The sequence below is a fragment of the Sander lucioperca genome, chromosome 8 (genome assembly GCF_008315115.2).
Source record: "Sander lucioperca isolate FBNREF2018 chromosome 8, SLUC_FBN_1.2, whole genome shotgun sequence".
In the NCBI taxonomy this organism is placed as follows: domain Eukaryota; kingdom Metazoa; phylum Chordata; class Actinopteri; order Perciformes; family Percidae; genus Sander; species Sander lucioperca.
This window is the reverse complement of record NC_050180.1, coordinates 29382628-29406809: the sequence shown is the minus strand read 5'-3', so window position 1 is coordinate 29406809 and position 24182 is coordinate 29382628. Positions and strand designations below refer to the sequence as shown.

The 24182-nt window shown below is 40.0% G+C and overlaps 1 protein-coding gene across 12 annotated transcripts in view; it reads left to right on the top strand.

Annotated features, from left to right (window-relative positions):
- Positions 1-24182, top strand: part of kirrel3b (kirre like nephrin family adhesion molecule 3b) — a 183269-nt gene that overhangs the window by 142778 nt on the left and 16309 nt on the right. For all 12 annotated transcript variants that reach the window (XM_036004317.1, XM_036004316.1, XM_036004312.1 and 9 more), the window contains exons 6-10: positions 2743-2848; positions 11742-11890; positions 12061-12188; positions 12683-12809; positions 23435-23535. In XM_036004317.1, coding sequence (XP_035860210.1) covers positions 2743-2848; positions 11742-11890; positions 12061-12188; positions 12683-12809; positions 23435-23535 — 611 coding nt within the window. The remainder of the gene's footprint in view (positions 1-2742; positions 2849-11741; positions 11891-12060; positions 12189-12682; positions 12810-23434; positions 23536-24182) is intronic.

Genomic DNA, 24182 nt, shown 5'->3' with positions numbered 1-24182 from the left:
GAAATACTGTACCGAGGTGATTTACGATTTATGAGTTTTGGACGGATAAGGTTAGCTTTAGGCTACTTGTTGCTAAAGTAACCGCTAACTGTAGTTAGCTGCTGCTAGTTAGCTCGGTTAGCTGGACAGCTGTCCTATTAGCTGACTTAGCCCTGGGATGCCAGTAACCAAACCCGGAAAGAAAATCATCTCGGAACTGTATTCCCTGACGTCAAACTAGCCTCCTCCGTAATTCTTGGAGGCTGTGTTTGGTTCTGTCCGGCCGTATTCACTGGGAGCTTCATTAAACATTGTCGGCGAGCAAATTTGCGTTTCCTAGGATGGCGAAGGCATGTCCCGCCCAACTCTGCCTTGCCTCTGATTGGCTAACCCTGGTATTCTTTAGAGGTCGACCGATTAATCGGCCGATTTTTGGCCTTTTTTAACATAATCGGCATCGGCCAATATCCCAGTATATCACCGATCATCGATTAATAGGCAGGCGCATCTGCGGGCAGCCTAGTGTTTAAAACATGAATAGGCAACATTTTTTACAGCGCGCCCAGACCAGCTGCCTCCAGCACCTCCCCTCGTGAAGTCTTGCCGTGTGTGTCGCGCAGCCACTTCAGGTTCAGACGCTACCGTTAGCAGTAGCATGTTGCTGGTGTTCTTACCTTGGGATTAACTGTACTAATAAAACCGTACAAAACACCGCGGCCACACCACTGTGGAAGCTCCCCGAATGTCATTTATCAGAGTCTGGTTGTTACCCCTGTCCGTGGCAGTCACATCCACTCCTATAACGGAGCTAACTGGAGCTAACCGCTAACGGAGCTAACCGCTAACGGAGCTAATCGTTGCTAACAGAGCCTTCAGTTCTCCGTGCCTGTATCCATTAACTGCATCTATGGACTTGAGCACAAATAAAACCCTTAATTTTATTAAATTGGCTGGACGAGTTTTAAATTACAACTAAGAGTTGCTTGAATGACAGAAATGTGCTCAGATAAGATCCTAATGAGGTCAACAGGACATGTAACAGTAGGATCCCCAAAACACAGATAAAACACACAAACAAATGAACAATGATCTAACAAACCAGGTGAACAAGAATTGACTTTAGAGAGCCCTAGTCTGATGTGATTCAACAGGAGTTAGGAGGAAATAGTGTTGAGATTAATAATAACATGTCACTTTCTGTGAAGCTTGCAGATTTGTATTCTCAGAAGTTTAATGTTGCTAAGTGCACTAAACTTTATTTTTTTCATTTAAAAGTTTGACAAAGTTTATTTTCTTCTTACCTGTTTTGTTTATTTAATATATTTTTCATACATTATTTATACAATATACAGTATGTTTTACATTACATTTTTAATTGAAGTATACAAGTGTAGATTGGTGAAGTGTTCAACACATTTTTTTGTTGAGAAATTCTGTGTATATTAGTATTACATTTTATCTTTCAAATAGAGGTTTAAAAACAAGCACATATCGGCCAAATATCAGCCAAAATAAATCGGCAGCATTAATCGGCCATCGGCTGACCCTGATTTCTAAAGATCGGCATCGGCATCGGCCAGACAAAACCCATATCGGTCGACCTCTATTATTCTTACCCTAACCCTAACTAGAGTTGTTTCTAATCAGGAACAACTGATTCTCCATTAACATTAGAAATATACACTTAAACAACTACTGGTCATATATAGGTCAGTTTGATAAATTCTGTCCCTTGCCACATTTAAAGCTCTCCACAAAATGTATACCAGTCTCTCTTTTTAGAAACCCTGACGAAAAGCTTTGCCTACTTAGAATTCATTCTGAGTATGTTGGGTAAATAACTGTTTGTTTCACATGGGATGGGATTGATATGGAAATTAACACGTATCTTCAAAAAGAATCCCACCTTTGTCAATTAAGATGAATTAAATTGTTTATGAAATTAGCATAATCTGTATGCTTGTTGTTATAAGAACGGTTTTATTTGTACAGTATCACAGAGGTTGTTCATTGTTTTAATTGCAGTGTATTGAACTATGGATTATTTGCTGTTTTCAAATTGCCATTTACTGAAACTACTAACTAACTAATTATCAAGTGAAGTTGCCTTTGATTCGCTCCTTAGAGTGTTACTAATGAATGTATGAGAATAAACATAGTATGTTCTCTCCCACACCTGTGAAATACAGTATGTCTGGGCCTAGACCTCCTGGGTGGGTGGCAGGAAGATAACAAATAGGGCATCAAATTATTCAGGAGTAATTGCCTATTATTTGGGAGAAAATGCTGCCACAAACTGTGATAAGTTGTCACAACTGTTCTAAATGCTGCCACAGCGTGTTGTAAAATAATCCAAATTAAACAACTTTTTCCTTGTGGTTTTAAGTGGAGCATGTTTACCTACAATACTGTATGTGTGATACAGCTACATGAAAGGCTGCCAAATCAGTTTTGGGTCACATAAAAACACATTTGGAAAATCTAGGCCCCCCGTAATAAAACTCAGAATTAAATTTGCATGTCGGTGTCTTTGGCTGTTTTCTTTTGTGGTTTCTAAACTATTTATAAGGTGTCTATTTTGTCTTCTCTGCAAAAACTTTGCTATATATTTTTTTTCTTTCTGAGCCTTATTTAGCCACAGAAAATGTCAACAATGTGGTGTTTGTCTCTGGCATGCAGTTTACTACACCTGTTTGTTTGAGGAGGCTGCCAGTTCTGTAATTGGTTGTCTTTGTGTCTCTATGTTTTGTGTTTTGTATTTAGATCTCCCACTAGTGAATCTCTCCGTGGAGCCTCAACCTGTTCTGGAGGGCAACCTTGTGAAATTCCACTGCTCTGCAAAGGCCAACCCTCCTGTCACACTCTACAGGTGAGATATTAAAAAGAAAAAGTGTTTCGAGAGTACATGCACAAGTCGTGATGGCACAAAAATGAACGATCCTGTAATGTAAAATAGGAAGAGAAGGTGGTACAGTTAAACGTACAATATGTAACTTTCTGCCGCTAGGAGTCTCTCAACCAAAACAATGGATTGTAAACACAGACGTTTGATGACGTAGGGAAGTTGCGTGGAATTATTGTTGAATTATTGAATATTGTTGCGTTTTATTGCTAAACGCTATCGTTGATTAGAATGCATCTGTTCACGGACGAGTTTACCCATTCAAGTTTATTCACGTTACATTTAGTAACATTTATTCATGTCATGCTAATAAAATAGCTGCAGTTTCCCATCATAATTACGTTTTTCTTGATTCAATCTGTATTGGTAGCTGGCTGACCAGTTAGCTAGTGAGCCGGCAAGCTAACATTAGCGGCTAACGTTAGCAGGTTTTACCACACTATCACAGTATATTTCACATGCCAATGTCACCTTTTGGATTTTACCGGGTGGACGGGGTTTGTTATAATGCTAGCTAGCTACTCAACTAGGCTGAGAGAAGGGTGTGGGTGGGGATTGCCGGGGGGATCTACGCGATGGCGATGATGTTCGATGCCTGTTGTGCAGCAGCAGAACGTCTCCCAGCTGCCCGATCTCCCCCTTCACTTTTCTGTAATCTCAACTATTCATTTTGGTGCTTAACACACCTGTTGTCGGGTTAATGTAGCTAGCTAACTGTAAAGACAGCTAAACGCAAAGGGGGGAGAAATTCGGCAGGGAGGAGATTTTCAGTACAAACACTGTTAGCGTTCACGGAGACGTAGCTAGCTAGCTAACATTATGGATGGGCGATGTTGTGACTAGGATGCCTGGGTCTGATATTCTTGTTTTCCGACGCTTCATTAAACTGCCGTTAGCGTCGTAAGCACTGGATGGGGCTAACGGTAACTAGCTATTGCTACATGCCCCGGCTGTGTTGTCAGCTATCATCCCGAATGAAGTCTCTTTGTGCCGGGGGAGTGAGGCAGGCAGAGCGGGGTGTGCTAGCTGGCTAAATTAGCATTAGATTAATCGTCTATCTATACAGCTAACGTTAACATTACTAGTGAACTTATTCGTGGGTTAGCGCAGTGCTGCTTTTATCCATGGTCAAAACAATCATATTACTAATAACTTGATGAGCGTGTTGAACGTTGTAACCCTATGATTTTATCCACCAAGCATTAGCTAGCATTAAAGTGCCCATATTATGAAAAATCACTTTTTCTGGGATTTGGGGTGTTATGTTGTGTCTCTGGTGCTTCCACACACATAAAAACTTTGAAAAAAATCCACCCATGCTGTTTAGAGTGAGATACGGTTTCTGAATGTGTCCTGCCTTCAGTCTCTGGGTGAGCTGTTCAAAATCGGCACGGCTTGTGATGTCACAAGCCGAAACGAGCAGGCTAACCGCAACCATTAGCTCATAGCGTTAGCATGCTAACGCTATGGCTAACGTTAGCATGCTAACGCTAGCATGCTACCTCGTTCTCAATAGCAAAGCACTGCTACAACACACACAAGTTCACCATAATCTACAAAAGAACTACTTACATGTGCGCCCTCATTTTGAAGTCTCCCAGCTAATCCTGCCTTGTAACTGACCAAAGTTGTAGAAACAGCCTTTCTTTTACTGTCTATGGAGCTAGCTAGCTGACATGATCTACATCTGAGCTACTGGGCATGTGCAGTGCAATCAAAGATAGTACAGAAGAAGAAGAAGAAAAGAGGTCTCACTCTGTAGCTAAAACAGAGACCAGGTGAAAAGAGGATCTGCAGCAGTGAGATAGAGCACTGCAGTACAACACAAATATGGTGTTTTTTGAAAATTAAACCATGTAAACCTATTCTGGTACAACCTTAAAATACAATTATGAACCTGAAAATGAGCATAATATGGCTGCTTTAATGTTAGCTACTTGTCAACCAGCACATACGTTGTAGTAACATTAAACTGAATTAATATTGATATGTATCAATAAATAAGGTTTCTGCTGTATTATTGTGTTGCAAAGTGGCGTGTAATTAATCAGAAAATGATGCATTTTGGCAGAAAAAGTTGTTTTACCAGTATTTTTTTCTGTGACATTGTATGATTTACAATTACTCTTGAACATAGCATCTGGGTGCCCATATTTTGACAAGTTACAAGTAACTAGATGGTGAAAGGTTATGACGCCACTGACGGGCGACTAAATGAAACGTGACGTGTCTGAAAATAAAATAACAGATTTCTCTTGGTTTGCCATTTGATGGAAACATTTGGGATAGTGTAACTACACAACTCAAAAAATTATATAACATAGGTATGGTCATTTTACACATTTTGACATTTTAATGCAGAAAAGTTACATATTGTACCTTTGAATTTAAATGAGGTGTTTTCTAATCAATGTTGCTGGTGGATAATACATTACATACAAAAAATACCAGGCACCTTTTTGTGATGCCATGGCACCATTATATCTGCCCACAGTTTGGAATGAAGAGTAGAAAAACAATGCTACACTGTCAAGCTGATACAATATAATGAAAATATACCTCAGAAGGGCTTTGTTGCTTGCATTGTGGTCATATCATCTCCCTTGAACATTAAATGTCCATCAGCGCGTTGGAGGAAAGCTGGAAACATAATGTGCATGACATCTGATGAAGCTGTCAAGATTACAGCTTTTTCTGAGATTGGGTTGTGCTCCACAGTATACAGTTGGAAGACAGGTTTCCTCCCAGGGGTCTGCTAGTGGTTTTATTTTTTTTTGTTTTTTTAGTGTGTGTTGTGGTTGATTATGGCTGACAGCACATACAGTACGTTTGAATTTAAGCCCTTTTTTGTATTTGTTTTTAATGACTCAAATGTCCTAAAAAGACTAAAGACTACAGATTAGAGAAATTATATGTTTGGGAAATCGCCACCGAGATACAGTAGTTTTAGAACAAGAATGTGAAGGATATACAGTCATTGAAATGACCCAGAGCTCACTGGAATGACTTAAAGATTACTCTTCGTAACCTAGGCAAGCCCCATCCAGTCTTTATTTAATTTTCAATGTGTTCTAACTGGTTTGAGAACATGTTTTCAGTTTGGCTGTTATTTGAAGGTTGTTGACGAAATAAACAACATTTAATTGCATTTTAAATTCAAATTGCAACAGCAAGGAAATATAGAAAATAAGGGATTTCAATTATCTCTGAAGCTACTGTACAAATAAAACCCTGTAGCATCTTTCATAGTACATCAACAGATGACTGTCCATTTCATGCTTAAGCTAACCCTACAGACCTGATACTGGATAGATGGTATGGGAAGGTATTCAACAACCCTATCACCAGACAGAATGTTAATATTGCATAAACAGTACTACTAGCCACATTGGCTCAACATTGGCACTGTACATACATTGTGCACTGAATGCAGAATCATCCAATATGTACACAAATCCTTGGAAATGGGCTTGTATTAAAATAAATGAAATATAAATTATTAAATAATGGTTAATTCAAAAACACAAAGCAGTCACATTTAGTAGTTTCCATTATGATCCAAAACATATATTGTTAGGCAAACAACCACACTGAAAATACAGTTGTAGATTAAACATAAACTGGCACGCATCAAATCAAGTTAGACCGAAAAAAAAGAAAAAGATGCTTACAAAATAAATGAATAAATAGATGGACAAAACAGCCTTCCTTGTGAAATGCTTACCAAAATCTCATCGTGCAGCAGTTTTGCTAACCTTAATGTACTACTATTCTACTACTATTGAGATGAAACAACAAAATGGACAGTAATTATTCTCATAAAGTCTTGCATAGCCCTCTGGAAGTGTTATACTCATGTGATTTGTCAAGAGATGTTTTTCTGTGTGGGAGGTTTTAAAAACCTGGCGAAAAATAAATGGAATTAAATCGATACCAAAGGGAATTGGCCAGCTCTGAATCTTGTAATGGTACTGGGAAATGAAATGGATGTACAACACACTCACAGGTGGCAAAACAGATATGTTGCCTTTTTTGATGGATTCTGCCCTTTTGAAAAAGGAAAGGAGAAGGAAGGGCAGTGATATTGTGGAAAACAAGGTTTCTATTTGATTGTGTAGGTGCACAGCATAGACAGGACGTCTATTGCACCTGCAAAGGGATTTCACCTCCATTGTTATGAGACTAGATCAATGCTGGAATCAGACTTCTCCCCTGGGTCTCAAGAGCTAAAATGCAATGATGGTTGAGATTACTTTTTCTTTTAGTTTGACAAACTACAGAGTGAAAAAAGGTTGGAGGTTGAAGCTAAAGAAAGTAAAACTGCCACTTTCCCACTCTCTAATTTATTTCTTCCTGTCTTTCTTTCTTTCTTTCTTTCTTTCTTTCTTTCTTTCTTTCTTTCTTTTTTTTCTCTCTGCTGTCTGGTTCTCTGTCATTGACACAATCCACTGTAGGATTAAATAATATCACACCGACTAATAACTTTTGATACTTCAAGGTTATACTCTCCATCAGTTCCACAGTCTTATAGTCTCCCATTTAGATTTATCTGCAATTTATACAAGAGCTTCAAGGCTCCCGTGCACCATTGACATTTAAGGCATGGTAGACAGGGGATTTTTGGGCCTCATAATGCTTGCCTTAGAGCTTTGTCTAGGGAGAGCCCCCCACAAATTTCCCCTCTATAGAGCAATATTGCAGAGGAGAGCAGGAAGCTGGTCAAGCAGCGTGAGGCCATTTTTCAGTGCTAATACACTCTGTCTACCCCAGATCAGATATGGCACAAGGACAGAGTAGTTCTTAGACAGATGGCCTCTTTTCCTTCCCCAAGAGAGCCATCCATTCCCAATGTGCACTGCACCACTTTGCCATCCTCCAATTCAATGGACACTTGAGACACAGACCCGAGATAGTGGGGGCACTAGTCAAAGGCTCGGTGCTTTCTGTTGCCTCCAACCCCTCGTGATTGCCACACTGGTTCAATAAATCTGACTTTAAACGTGAAAATGGAAATAAGATATATTTCTACAGATACCCGAATCTTTGCCAGAACAGCTCAAGGGGAGAGTAAATAGGGAGGAATTCAAGGGATCGGTGAGGACATAGTGTGGAGGCGGGGGTTGGAAGAGAAGATGAAAGTGGTGCTGAAAGTGTGAATGAAGTAAGAGTAATGGGTATGCATTTTAGTCGGCACTCAGGGAATCAACATTCTCTGAGAGGGAAAGACGAGTGGGTCGGAACATCTTCATTACTGTTTATAATGGTAGAAGGGCTAACATCACAATCACTCAACCACCCTCTGATGAAGACACAGAGGGTTTTCTCAGATCCAAACAAGAACCCACCCGAGAGAAGAGAAAGAATAACAAACAAAGCAAACCAGGTCCCTCGTCTGCACATACAACCATGCACAGAGCGACAGCAGAACCCCATCCTTTGCATGGCACTGCAGCAAACAACATTCCAATCCTTCCCACACTTATATTCTCAGCGTTGTTATTTGTTTGCTTATGACTGACACTACAATCACCATACCTTCCCTCTTTACAAACATGCCAATGTCTGTTTTTGGACCGACTACTATTCCCTTGTAATATTCTTATGTCTACATAAGCAGCAGTCAGGCATACTTAAAATGTGTGAAAGTGTCACTTTATAGTGTTTTTTTATTTAAAAAAAACATCATTGTGTGTAATTCACAGCACTATTGCATAATCGTAAATTAAAGTGTGTTAATGCAGCTGCAAACGTACAATTCAATGCGACCCTGACAAGCTGGAATTTACCTTGAGAAGTTGGGACTAAACATTAAACGTCTGTAATAACCCTGAAAAGTAACGAAAAATGCTAGGCATATCCAAGAAGTCAGGAAAAAAAGTCCTCTGGTTATTCTTGATTTTTTTGGGTTATCCATATTTTTTTTCCAGGTTTATTGGTATAGACTACATGACACTTGTATTTCTTTTCAAATAGTAGTATGCATATCTGTACTTACTTCAGTTCCTTGGCAGAACATGAAATAGCTCTGTAATTTATGTCCATGTCAACATGACAGCATGTTATAACTAAACCTGCATATTTATTTTAGATTCCTCTGAGAATTCAATAGTCATCGCTTTCAATATGCATCTAAGGGAGAATAGAACGGCGCTGTGCTGTGCTTAACCATGCTGATAATAACTGTGGGTCTCGATGCTGATGGCACAGATACCTGCCTAATTTAATTGTTACTGTTTTATTGCCTTAATCACATTCAGCAAATACAAAACTCTCCCCCTCTTCTACGTCTCCTTCGTCCTCTGCTTCCATTAACTGCAGACCTGTTTATCTGTATAACAGTGTTGGCTTACAGACCCATGCATGCGGGAAAATATACACCTTGTACATGTGCTTCTCACATAGACACACACACACACACACACACACACACACACACACACACACACACACACACACACACACACAGACATTTGAGCGTACAGGATTCACACCCTTTGTCTGAATCAAATCCCTGAATAGGATACAGCAGTGTGAAGTGAGTCAGCTATGGAGTAGGCTTGCACTGGCCCTTCTAACCTCCCAAAGGGAATGCAGGTGTTTGTATTACCCTGGGCCAGCTATGTTTCGACATGAGTCTTGGACAAGGCCCAGCACACCATCAGAGCTCCCTGTGGACGACGGCATTCTGTCTCTTCTCCCTCTAACACCGGCACATGCTCCCAAAACTGGCAGCCGCATCCTCTGCTCGGAAGCAGTCGGCTGTCCAGACATATGTCCTTACCCCATTACAACTCCTACAGTATGAGCTGGTGAAGTGTAGGTGGAAACAGTGTCATGCTGATTATAGATGCAGCATTGCTGTCATCATCATAATGGTCATAATTATCACAACCATCACCGTTGTATGACAGAGCACGCTCTCCTAAAGGTCCCTTTAGTGGATGTTCTGGAGCCTGTACATATCATATGATCTTTATCTGCAGATTGAGTTTTTCTGAGCACTTTTTACTATTTGTGATGTGATCCAAAGCTCCAGAACAGCAAGGGACCTTGAGTTGAGATTGTTTTGTCAACTGCTGATTCCAAGAACGAGAATGAACTTTGAAATTCAACATTTAAGCCAACGTGAACGAGAAGTCTTCAAAGTGCTCCGAAACAAAAATGGAAATTGCAGCATCTACATTTCCTTAACAAGTGAGATAACTCCATCTGCTGATGAAGACCATGTTATATGACAGAAAGCTCCAGAACAGCCACTAAATGGACCTTAAGGAGAGGTTGTTTTTGTCAGCTGCTTTTTCCTTAAGCAAGACAACAATTTTGGAACTCATCACCCGTGTAATTCCTATCATGATCATCTTAATCTCTGTTGTTGTCCTCATCACCGTCATCAACATCATCATTCTCATTGTCGTCCTCATCATCAATATCATTGGCGTCATCATCATCCTCATCATCGTCGTTATTGTCTTCATCATGATTACCGCAACCGCCACCAGTGTAATTAATACCATCTTTATCATCTTTATCATCATCGTCATATAAACAGCAGCGGAAACATTCATAATGATATTCATATTTAGAGACAAACTGCTACGAACGTCAACATTCATCATCATTAACATAATGCTTTTCACATTCTTTTAATCGTTCAATATGTAGCATACACAGGATTCCCTGTGCTGATATATTGGGGATATGATATGGAGACTTTGCAGATATAAAGTGTGTATACACGACTCTGTCCCAAGGCTACAGTATCTTGGGTATGCATCTGTTCATGCTCGCTGACACACAGACACTTTACGAGTAATACTAACAGTTATGTAAAAGGGCAGACAGGCCAAAAACACCCGCCTGCCCTATTTTCAACATTTTTGGAAACACAGGTATTGTGGAGCTCTCAGCTGTATCCTTGTCACACAAGAACACAACTCTGAAAGATCTACTACTGGAGAAAAAGCGCAAAACAATCCCATGAAGCCCAATTAGAATTCTGCTTCACTCCACTTACTGATTGAATGAGGTAATCTGTTTTCATTTAAATGATAGCATGTCAGTGAACCATGGGGCCAGCTTAGTCATGGAAAACAAATGAGTTCCCCATCCTGTAAAAACTGCTCTCAGTACTGGCAGGAATATAAAATGGAGACAGGCACCGGTTCCGCTGTCATTGTTTTCATTTGCCACATCAGCATGCAGACACGTCTCTATTGTGGAGGAAGACAGCGTTTAGATGCGTGTTGCACTGTATGTCCCACAGCACCGTCAAAATTTTCCAAAGAGACCCGAGATATCCACAGATGCCTTCGCTTCACTTTTATAAATGGGCCTTGTCTGTTGTAGCAGCAGAGAGCCATCCACACCACGCAGAGCGAGACACTTCTGCCCGTGACATCATATAAGTCTCACCTAAACACGTAGGGAGTGTTTGTGTCCCCGTCACAGAAGCTATCACTCACAAACAAGAACAGATGTTCTTTATGTGATCCCGTGTCAATTTATTAACATCAGCTGTTGTGTGTAATACAGTACGTGTCAACCAGTGTCTTCATAGGTGGGGGCGCTACCCATTTGTCATTCTGTGATTTGTTTTTCTTAGCTGGCACTCTGTGCTGCTCTTTCTGCCTGGCGTAATGAGGAACGTGCTGTCTGCTCCGAGTCACTGGGGAGCTTGTCACAGCATGGAGGGCTGCCACAAAAATGTGCTGAAGCCAGCACAGAAAACTGTCCCCAGAATGATGATTTATTCACACAAAAGAATGCTATTGACATAAGGCGGTGTGAAAACCTGTCTTAATTCCCCTATTCCTTCATTCTTTGCATTTCTTACCATGTCTCCTTTTCTGCCTCTCACCAGGTGGGCCAAAGGAGGAAGCATTATCAAGGAGGTTTCCGGAGACACATATGAGGTTATTGTGGACCACTCCTTCTTTACAGAACCCGTTTCCTGCGAGGTTACCAACCCTCTTGGCAGCACAAACATCAGCCGCAACGTTGACGTCTACTGTGAGTGGCTCCTTAAGTGATACTGCATTCAAAAATGCCAGCAACGTGATAATGCATGGTTATGGTTAAGGTCTTGTATATTTTGACACTGAGCTCTACATCCACCACATCTGCTTAATCATGGATGTATCGTACAGTACATTAACAGTTAATGATGTTCATTTTAACAGTTGGTCCTCGCATGGCTGCGGAGCCTCAGTCCTTGCAGGTGGATCTTGGATCTGACGCTGTTTTCAACTGTGCCTGGACAGGAAATCCCTCTCTTACCATAGTGTGGATGAAGAGGGGATCTGGAGTGGTGAGTATATTGATTTGCACTGCTACCTAATGTTCTACATCCAGTCACATAATGTGGCTTACAATAGATTCAAAGCTGCTTTTTTCTGATAAAGCCTGTTTGAGACTTTCTGTGATTCCAGCATCTCTGTGGCTTAAGGTAAATAGTTGATGTCATAGTGCATCTGTTTTGAAATGTCCATTAAACATAAGATCTTGAGGCCAGTGCAGTCCCAGCTTCTTGGTGACCTGTTCTCACATTAGATCTGTTGATTTGATCCACAAATTCGGACTCATTCCACCTTTCCTTTAGTTAACATCAAAGGCCAAAGCCAACCCATTTACTCCACTGAGCTCAGACCCTGAATTGGATTTTAATTATTGAGGAGAGGTGCACTTTAAGGCATAAAATGGTGCATACCTTTCTATCCCATAACACCGCCTTGTTGCTATCTCAAATGCAAAGGTGCCTTTGCTGTCACTGCATTTGATCATCTTTAACTTTCTTTGCCGCAGGTTCTTAGCAATGAGAACCTCCTGACGCTGAAATCTGTGAGACAAGAGGATGCTGGGAAATACGTTTGCCGTGCTGTGGTCCCGCGTGTAGGAGCAGGAGAAAAGGAGGTTTCTCTCACTGTCAATGGTAAGCTGTATTATTGATATGTCTTTCACACAGACAGGCTCAGATACGCACCCACAAAGTTGTCAAATGCATACACATAGAAGTGTGAATCATGAGGTCTGGGGTCAACGGCGGCAAAAAGAAAGCACTTTGTCACAGGAGTCAATATTCTGCTTCCTCTGTGGTTTACACATGTCTTCCATCTACACAGCTTCCAACAGAATATGCAGCTTTATTCCTCGTTTTTTTTTTTTTTTTAGTATAGCAGTTTGTTGGAGACACTATTCATGTTTACCAGGCAGACAGAGTAACAAAACACAAGCATCACACACAGCACAAGGATGCGGGACATAGCGTGCCAATGCAAATTAATTTCCCTGACAAAGGTAATGTGATAAAACAGAGTTGTTTCATCAACTGCCATCATTGTGAATCCTTTAAGTAGAAAAAGCAATAAATATAGACTTAGTATTTTCAAGATATAGTCACACATTTCATGAACAGTTGAAATGTACTTAAATGCTAATTATAGTCTGCATGAGTCACAGGGAAGCAGCCTCTTCTAAGGCACTGACTGACTAATGAATACCAGCCTTAGTGGGAGACCTGGCAACTCTCAAACAAATGACTTCATTATCAGTGCTTGATATTCAGGGAGCATGCTTCGGTGTGGCAGAGGTTCTTAGTTGTGGGATTTACATGTGCCAAAAAGAAGAAAAAAAACAAGAGAGGGTTTTAAGAAGCTGGCGAGATGATGTTGAGTTAATGCTAACAGTGTATCATTGTACATTTTGAAAGCTAACAAAAGAGTTTGCCTGTAAGCAACACTGGTGCTGATTTGGGGATGAGGATACATCAAGTAGCAAACAGTGTGTGTAAAGATTTTCTTTTCAAAAACCCAGACGTTAGCTTTGCATATCAGAGAGAATTGGATGCCAGTATTCCCTCCAGCACAAGATCAGAACCATGACTTTCTATATACTGCAATGAGGCCGCTCCTTCTCAGCCAGGAATTCAGTTGAAATCAAGGCAGAAAAGGCGTAAGGAAAAACCATGACTAATTATATTGTCTCAACATTCTGTTGATAGCAACCTATACTGCCATCCTTTCTGCAACCTTAATATCTAAACAGAATACATCCAACAAAACATCCAATGTACCACTTTATTTTGATGCATTTCTTTTCTACTCATGGAGAATGTGTTGTTTACAAAAACGACACCATGAGAGAAAGAAGACGGATTGTTTTAATAAAGATTATAACACAACACAACTCTGAGCACACTGGGAAACATATAACAGAAGCGGAAGTGGCATGTTTATTTAGTCTCTAGTCTCTAGACTTCATTTAAGTTTGGAATGTCTTCTAGTCTTTTATTTGCTTATATTCCTCCTCACTCCATCTTACACCTCCCTGGCTGAATTGGTATTTGACATTCAAAAGCGTCCTTTTTTTTTACCCCGCTGAATAATTTAAATTTTTTTTCCCAAACCACATGAGGAATCTCGAGTCATTTCGTACCTGGTCCTTAAGGTGAATCAGATTGTCAAACTTGTGAAAGTGCAAACACTGCAGTTGAAGTAGTGGCATGTTGGAAGTGTGTGTGTGTGTGGGTGTGTGTGTGTGTGGGGGGGGGGACTCATTTATTGGTCTATGCCACTGTCTAAACTGCAGATGAATGTGAGCGTTCCTTACATCTCATCAGCCTATAAGCCCTACATCACTGACAGTCAGCAGGACTCAATTGTTTCTGACTGTGAGTAACTAACATAACAGATTAACAAGCTTTTGCTGAGGACAACCATGATACAGGAGATAATATAGGCTGTGCATATTCAGAGCATTCACGATGCGACAATGTCTGCTGCGCATTTAAATGTTTCTTTGCTGTTTGTTTTCCCTGCAGTTATCCCCCGATTCCTTAATGCCTTAATCATTTAAATTACATGTGTTTATAATTTGTCATTCCCTCTGTCTTTCTCTTCTCTGCCGTTGTGTGTGACTAGCTCCCACTGTGGCATACCACATAGACATGAGGATTCCTGCTTTCCCTGGGGAAGAATGTAATTTAATTATAATCAAACAGCTAGCAGGGGAGGCAGTTTGTGTTTAAGTCGCTAATGGATACATATTGCTTACTCCAGTCAAATATTTTCAGAATGGAAAAGCCCCACAGATTTTTTCATGCGGTCGTCAAGTGGCTACATATGCATGGCATATGCATGGCTTCTACCACAGTCCTGCAGAAGTTAGAATTACAGAAGTTATCTAACATGGTTAAAGGATTAAGCTTGTGTACACTAAAGGACCATATATTCATGCAATACATATTAATTAATATATATTCAAGTGTGAGTCTATCTGTATAACAGTTTGTGATGGGCAAAGCAGTATGTATAATGACACACATACAGTACTTGGGCAGCCTAGGAAGAGAAAGCCCATTATCACAGTAAGGGAGAGGGAGGGCCGGAGAATTCCTCAATATCCCACAGAGAACCGAGTTATAGATCTTCTTTTTTTCCCTGCTGTTTCTCTTTCTCAACAGCCTTTATGTGCCTGGTTAATTAGCATTCCAGCTTTTTTTTTAAACTGGCAATGACACTGTATAAAAAAGTACAGTGCAAATTAATGAAGGTGACCGGCTTAATTTAAGCATAGTAAGATATGATCTGCAAGACTTCCTGGAAGACTTTGAACTCACTTTTCCATTTGCATGTACCTGCTGTCACTTGCACTGTCTCTACTCAGCTCAGACACTATTTTTTAGTGTGAAAATATCTTTAATGTATCCCTGTACTATGTTTAAAAAAGCTAGATGTGGGTTTTTTCTGAAGTTTATGCTTGTTCACAGTCACACAGGCTTATAAGGTTTCTGGAGCACAATAGCTTTGAGGTCAGCAGCTCCAAGGTGGCCTATGTCTGTCCAGGAAGGGCATAATGCTTGAGAAATCCTCCTTGGTACATCCAATGAAGTGGAAAGGAAGTCTAGAAATAAACAGCCAGCACATTAGAGGTCAGTTCCCACTGATAATGATCAATGGGTTTCAACCTGGATCTTCATCTGGTCAAATAATTAGGAACTCACATCACAGATATAATTACAATACAGATGAATAAAAAAGAGAATATGCCTGTTAACTGATATAAAACCATAGGCCAAAATAACTTAGTTGTTTTTCACACATTAATATTATTAAGGATTTTTGTCAATGTGCTTTCTGCTGCGCTCATTTTCCTTTATGATATTGTTGTGTCTTTGCATGCTCTTGTGTTGACGTTGCATTGGCTAATCCCTTAAAGACTAATGTTTCTTTTTAGTTGTAAGCATAATGCAAGCATAATGGAATTATTTTTGAGGCAGATGCTTTCTGTTAATGTGACCATACCACAAAGACTAATGGAAATACTACTTTAAATCATGCTTTCAGCACCCTTCAAAAGTTGTACATTTGGATAAAGCACTAATTTTGGCTAGATAATAAAATGATTAATGTGTCTGGCCTGTGTCATCTGTACTGAGTTATTACTGTAAATGTATTTTTTTTACAGTGTGAATCTGAGACAGTATGGCTCACACTGCATGCAGGAAAAGAGATGGGGAGAAAATACAGCCTGGTCCCTGTTGTAAAGATGTATTCAGCCAAAGCAAGGCAAATGTGGTGAGGCTGTCAGAGCATTCAGGGTAGGAATGTGATGGCTGCCTCAGCTGACCAATTAGGGATGAAGATTACATTATTTGTGATAGTGGCTCCACATCCACGCCAACTCGCTACTATCAATGTATATAGCATAGTTGAACAGCAGGAAGATTACCCTAATATAAGCAGTAATGGTTCTCTCCCAGTCTAACATTTAGATATATAGACAAGCAATGTAGATAACAAGCCACTTAATAACAAACTCACTCTCACTAACCAATGTGTGGACACATTACAGTGGGTGGAGTGTGTGAAATAAGTAAAAGACTTGAGGTATTGAGTTGAATATTAAAAATATCCATTGGTGCAATACTCTTATGAAAATCATGATTCCACTATTTGTGGATACACGTATTTACGCCTCTAGTTGTACATCAAAAACCAAGTTGGTATATTAAATATAATATTGTTCAAATATTAAAAATAAGAGCTGACTGGCTGGCAGCTCAATATATAGACAGGATGTCCTCACCATGGATTCCTCCCAGCGGAAAATGTTGCCACCAGTGACCATACCAGACATTTTTCTTCTGTTTCAGTTGCCCTGTAGCAGTTTTGTGCTCTCTTTTATCACAAAGGAAAACAGAGAAATCAAAAGAGCGGCACTGAGGTAGCGAGGAAATGTCAAGCTTTTGTTCAAAGCAGATGCCTGAGTTTGGGAAGGAAATATAAGCCCTGGCCTTTTGACACCCACACCGATATTGTGTAATCAGATTGCAATGTCCACTCCGGAGTTAACACCTCCTCAAATGACTCATGAGTAAGAGAGAGATTTTGTGCCCAACATTTTGATTACCTCCCCTGCTGCTAACATTGATGTTGTAGTGCCACCCACCTCCCCGCTACCAAACATGTACTCACTCACACACACACAGGCATACACACACACACACACACACACACACACACACACACACACACACACACACACACACACACACACATGCACACACGCACACACACACACACACACACACACACACACACACACACACACACACACACACACGCACACATACTTTTAACCAAGGCTGAGCCAGTGAGATAAAGCTATCTAATTATATTTCTCATTTGCAGCTCTGATCCATAGAATAGATCCTCCACTGCCACTTCCACCGACCTTTAACAGCCTGCAAGCAATTGATCTTGCTGTGTGTTGCCTTAGCTTATACCAAATACTTACGTTTCATCTTCCTAACACAGGTTAATACATGCACACCGCACATATAGATGTCCTTGTATGAACTATAGCACATGTTGTACTAATACTGTCACTCCATGTTAGTCTATATCCTTGATGTTACACTTCCGGGATTGCTCCGGTGCCACAGGATATTCCGCCAGATGCATATATTTTCCATTTCCTTCCGCTTTCTTTGTGTTGGAATTTTTAATTCGGTGGATTAATGAGGACTATTTGTGACTGCTCCTCAGATCTCTGCAGGGTAAATTGAGACAGCTAGCTAGACTATCTGTCCAATCTGAGTTTTCTCTCGCACAACTATTTTGCAGTGGCTCCGTGCGGAGCTTACCATCGCCCATGACGATTCTGATTGGTTTAAAGAAATGCCATTAAACCAGAGCACGTTTTCTTCCCTCCCTGAATGCTATGTGGACTAGCCAGACCTTCCTTCAGTGTGCTTTGGAGAAGGGTCTGGCAAAGTGAGACTACTCCATGTTCACAAACCAGTGAAAGAAGGGGAGCAGCTTTTAATACATTTTTCTTAAATTTGTCTGCAGCATTGATTCTGCAGCAGCCTCCAATATCATACAAAGACGCCATCTGGCAAAGTCTCATTAAAATGCTAATTCATTTTAATAAGAGACAGGTAATAAACTGCAATTATGTATCGTCAGAGAGATGGCAGGGAGCAGGAGTTTGAGGGAGGTTGGCGGAGAAGCGAGTTGTCTCAATAATCAAGAAGCTGCCTCAATTGCCACCCCCTCAAACCCACATTCTTAACCTTAACCATCACACGAGACATGCTTAATGTTTGATTTTAACAGCTTCTTTTTTAAGGCCTTTTCATCATAAAAAGGATAAGATGAAAACATTTCCTTGTGTAATTTTTGTGGGAACATCTCCTTAGAAACACAGCTTTTACATCTAAAGAAATAGAGGTGGATGAAAGTGATTATGTCAGTTTGTTTGTGTATCATTTTTAATTGAATTATTTCCGTGATATGTCTTAAGGGCTCAGAAGAAATTTCACCAAAAGAAAATCATTCAGGATGTGGATATCTTGTAATGTGAACAAACTCAAGGCTACTGATTGAAGCCCATATGATTATTTCATATGGCTGGGTCTTTTTGGGTGTCTGTTTTGTGGAGAAAAATTCAAAACACTGTACTTAAAAAAATTTAACATTTAAACAGCATAAGACAAACACAAAATACATCTAAGAAGACCAGAAAAATAAATGAAACAGAAAAGAATCAAAAATATGACTTGTGTAGATTCTCATGAAGTTTAAATCGGCATGATTACCATCTTCATAACACTCTTGGCAAACTGCAGTACTATTTCATTTTGCTGAATATGAACTATGCTTGGATCACATACACAATTCATCCAGTTTTATTCTTCTACTGTAATTGCATCTATTTAAATATATAACTAAGATAAATGTTAACCATTTCCTCTGTACTTTTACTTACAGTGAGCTCTTCAGGAACAAAGAGAAATAGTCTTGAAAGACAGAATTGGGTCATGAGTGACTTCTTGTCTTCATATTAGTGCTGTCACCTGGTGTGAACAGACTTCAGACCAGATGGCAAGCAGACCAGTCGTTTAGGCTGAGCTGCCCTTGTCAGGCAAGATCTTGTAGCCTGACCAAGGTTTAACACATGCTGGCTCGAAGTCAATCCCTGCAGCTCGCGTTGGCTGAACTAAGCCTGTTTACATTCCAATAAAGCCATTCCATTTAATCAAACTTATTATGGGAGAAACCTGAATTTTACAGAACATCTTTTAGAGGTTGTAAGAGGTGTATTTACAGTTACAATATGAACAATGAATAAGACAAAACCGAATGTCATGTTTTATGTTTAAAGCTTCTGTTGATGATGATGATGATGATGATGATGTGATTGTTAGCTTGAAATGTCTGTCGTCATATTTTAAGACGTCATCACTCTAGACAAGAAAAATGGAACTCAGTTAGAATAAAGTCATTCAAGGAGTTAGTCTCCTTTTTATTAAATCAACTTTCTTTAATTAATATAATTCGTAAATTACATCAACATAAATACATTCAGGCAGCAGGTTAATCCAATAAGGGTATAAAATAATGATGAAATAATAATTGCGCCTTTAGGTTTATAGCCACATCATGGTAGGACAGAAACAACGCTATATTGGAAATGTTTGGATCACACGAGTTGGAAACAATCATACACCACCACTGGAATCTAAATTTACAAATAGTATAATACTAATAATATTAGTGTAGCCTTATCGTTTAACTGTTCAGTAATACTGGGTTTAAACAAAATGAATAGACCTGCACAAAAAGAAAAAGAAAACTGCGCAGCATTCAAATGTTGATTTAAATTTGAATGTCAACAACATTATGCAGGGCCGGAGTGGGACTCATTTTCAGCCCTGGAGTGTTATGCCTTAGACCGGCCCACTTTACTTCACAACCGGCTATATTAAAATAATGTAATTGTTCACTGTTGTCTACAGCCTTGTAATTCAGTGTATTTTTGTAAAATATCATTTCCAATTTAGTGCAAACACAGTAGCCTTAGTGTTGCTTCACAATATAGATTTATTATAATAGTTAACAACATATTCACAACAATACAATGATTTTCATCAATATCAGAATCTATCTATGATATATCCAAACCTTGAAATGAAATAAAAGAATTAAAACATTTTTTTTTAATATTTCATATTACTTTCATCCTATTCCCTTTCAGTCCTGAGCTTTGTATATTTATTTACTATCCTACTGTACTTTCAATGATAAAAGGCATAATGAGTCACTAACATTTGGTTATATTATAACTAATCTGATCATGTTTGCTGGTTTACACACTGGTGCAGCAGGTTACAGTAGATATGCCTTCCACACTGACAGCAGCTATCCCTTTCACACTGCTATGCTTCTGACACTAAATCAACTTTTCAAAATTGTCATAATTCTCAGTGGTTTGCAGGCAACGTTGTATTATATTTTGCACTCCCTATATCATCTTGCACTGCTCGTAACTAGCTTAGCTTACCCGTCTCATCGTCTTCATTTGGCGTTCACTCTAGCTGGTTTTAATGAAAAAGTTGCTAAGTCTTCAGTGGCCAAGTCGCTTTCTAGAGCTTCTTGCCTTTTCAGCACCGCCTTTGCACTTTCTATTATCCATTTTTATAGCTTTTTTAGTGCTCACATGGCGCGATCGCATCCTAACAAGCACCACTGACTGAAGTGTACGAGGTGACGGTTTGGTTGTTTTTTGAGCAGGGTGTCGTCGGAGGAGTCAAAACACGGCACGTCATAATAACCAGACTGCACTCTGCAAGTGGGCTGCAAGAATAAATCAATAAAAGAGTGGGCTGCAAGTGCAGGGAGCCTAAGGACAGCATCAATGATATATTTAGGGCCCGAGTGCCAACAGCGGCGAAGTCCCTTTTGGAACTGAAGGAATTATTATTATTTTCCCGGCAAATTAATTGGATTTTTGAGGGGCTTAACATATTCAAAAACTCACCAGAATTGGCGGTCGCATCAAGTCTGTACACAAATGGTACACATATGTATCATGTCATGACGCACAGAAAACGTCATTGGAGTCATACCCTTAACCCAACAGGAAGTCCGCCATTTTGAACTGAAAGTTCGAAATTAGTGCGATTTTGGCCATTTCCACATGTCGTACTTTAACAAACTCCTCCTAGAGATTTCATCTGATCAACTTCAAATTTGGTCTGTGCCATCTTAAGACGTTAAAGATGAAAAGTTATTAAAAGAAAAACTTTTTGTCATAGGGCGTAGCCGTGGCGGGGTGGCCATTTTATGCGTTTCGCCATCGAAACAGGAAGTGGATGTAACTCAAGTGTACATTGCCCAATTGCCTCGAAACTTTTCAGGATTCATAAGAGTCCAACCCTGAGGACAAATAAAGGCCGATATTTACTTAAAGTCATAGCGCCCCCTAGTGGCAACAGGAAGTAGGCCTAAAAGTCAAGGTGCTATACTTTAACGAACTCCTCCTGGAGATTTCATCTGATGGACTTCAGATTCGGTCTGTACCATCTCAACACCTTAAAGATGAAAAGTTATTAAAGGAAAAACTTTTCGTCAGACGGTGTTGGCGTAGCGTGGTGGCCATTTTGAGTGTTTAGCGATGAACGAAGAAGTTGTTGTAACTTGAGTGTACGTTGTCGTATCTGCCCGAAATTTCTCACGATTGATAAGGGTCCAGGACTGAGGACATCTACAGGCCAAAATTGACATAGTGCCCCCCGCTGGCAACAGGAAATGCGCCTTATATGACAAACATCATCCGATTTACATGAAACTTATAATGTGTGGTCGACATGTGATACTGACCCTCCCCCTATACTTTAACCACACCCACTTACGCAGGCCATGCCCCTTTCATAATATTTGAACCATTTAAGGTAGAGTCTTGTGTGAGGTGTCATTGAACTCAGCAGAGAGTTCCTTCTTCATTGGTGATGGTTTGGCCCGCCCACCTATGCTTTAGCCACGCCGCCTTTTATAACTAATGACCCGTTTGATGTAGACCCTTGTGTGAGGTATCATTGAACTCAGCAGAGACTTCCTTCTTCATTGGTGATGGTTTGGCCCGCCCCTCTATGCTTAAGCCACGCCCCTTTCATAACTGCTGACCCGTTTAAGGTAGACCCTTGTGTGAGGTATCAGCAGAGAATTCATTTTTAATTGGTGATGGTTTGACCCAACCCCTATGCTTTGGCCACACCCCCTTTCACAGCTAATGAACTGTATGATGTAGAGTCCTGTATGAGGTATCATTGAACTCAGCAGGGAGTTCCCTTTTCATTGGTGACGATTTGCAGTGTCTGAGTGACGTGCAAATGCATTGTTGCAAGGAGCGGCGTCCGCCAGTAACCCCGACGTGCACAGAGGTGCAAGGGCCCATCCATCGCTGCTTGCAGCTTTAATTTAACTATATGTTTTTAACCCAGTACCATAACTGAACGCCGGCCCTCGCGTACAAAAAAATGGACCACCGGAATTCACCCGGTGCTCCTGATTAGCCAATCCGGGCCTGACATTATGAATAAAGCTTTGAAGAATTCACTACAGCCATAAATTACAATATGAAATAAAACATACTGTATTTTGTCATACAGTTGCTTGATGGATGTTATCTTTTAAAATGTTTCAATTGTGTATTTATAGAGAGCTAAGGCTTAATGTTTAGATGTGTTTTTGCCAACCTTTTGGTTCATGGACAAATCTGCTGCAAGCAATTTAATTGAGGTGATACACTGCGACAAGTGTGTTATCTCCCCACAATGGCATTTTTCTCTTTCCATCTGTGTAGTGCTGATTACGCTCCAAAGAACTGCTATAGCACTCTCCAGTGACGTTTATCTCCATGGGAGAAATCTAGCCAGCAATGAATCAACAATTTCTTGATCCAGAATGAGGTCTGAGCCCCCACTCATGCCCTTCGTTCAGTCCTGCCGTGTCCTTGGGTAGATTGTACAGAGGGATGAGGCATGTTTATATCGAGCTGCAATACAATCTTCCCCAGGAGTCCCAAATTACTGAACACTTCAGGTGTTACTGCTTGGAACAGGAGAGCAATTAGGATGTGCCACAAAACCTTGATTGAGCAGAATTGTCATATGACCCCATATGTCATATGAAACTGAAAATTAATTTAATTATTTATGTTTTAATTTCTGTAACTCATCTTCAAACTTTTTTTATGGTCGTTCTTTTTCAGGGCCACCTACTATCTCCAGTACCCAGACTCAGCAAGCTTTACATGGAGAAAAAGGACAAATCAAATGCTTCATTCGAAGTACACCTCCTCCAGACCGCATCGTAAGTACATTGGACTATTTTGTTTTTTCTAATCTCATGCTTGAATCAACAGCCTGGTTTTATTGCAAAGACACGTAAGAACCAGGGGTTAAAGTGGCCAGAACGATCTGGAACAGCGTTCCGGCACCTTGCATTATTAAGTAAATTAATCTGATTGGTAGTTTCATACAATCAGTGTTTCCTGTTTGTTTAAAAATAACACCAAATATCCATTCCAGTGTTTCCCCTATTCATTCTCAGCAGTGCACCGCAGTCCATGAACAAGGCAAGTGTCTGTGGTTAGTTTAGATTCAGATAGTTTGTCATTCAAGCATGTTAAAAACATGAAGGAACAAAATGTGTTACCCAGACTCAGCATTGTACACAATAAATAAATAAGTATTTTAGCTAGAATAAAATCTAAAAACCTATAATAAATAAATCATCATAAATAGTGCATCAGTTCATGTCTGTTATGATAGCAGGACAGTCTCATACTATCTGGTAAAGTCAGTTGAACAGGTGAAGAGTACGTTGTCGGTAGCCTAACGGTTACCTACCTGCCAGATCCCACTTTAACCCCTGATAATAACTATAACCTTGATTAGATATTTTATGAATCTAATGGTACCTGAACGATGCAAATTAGATAGAATAATGACCACACT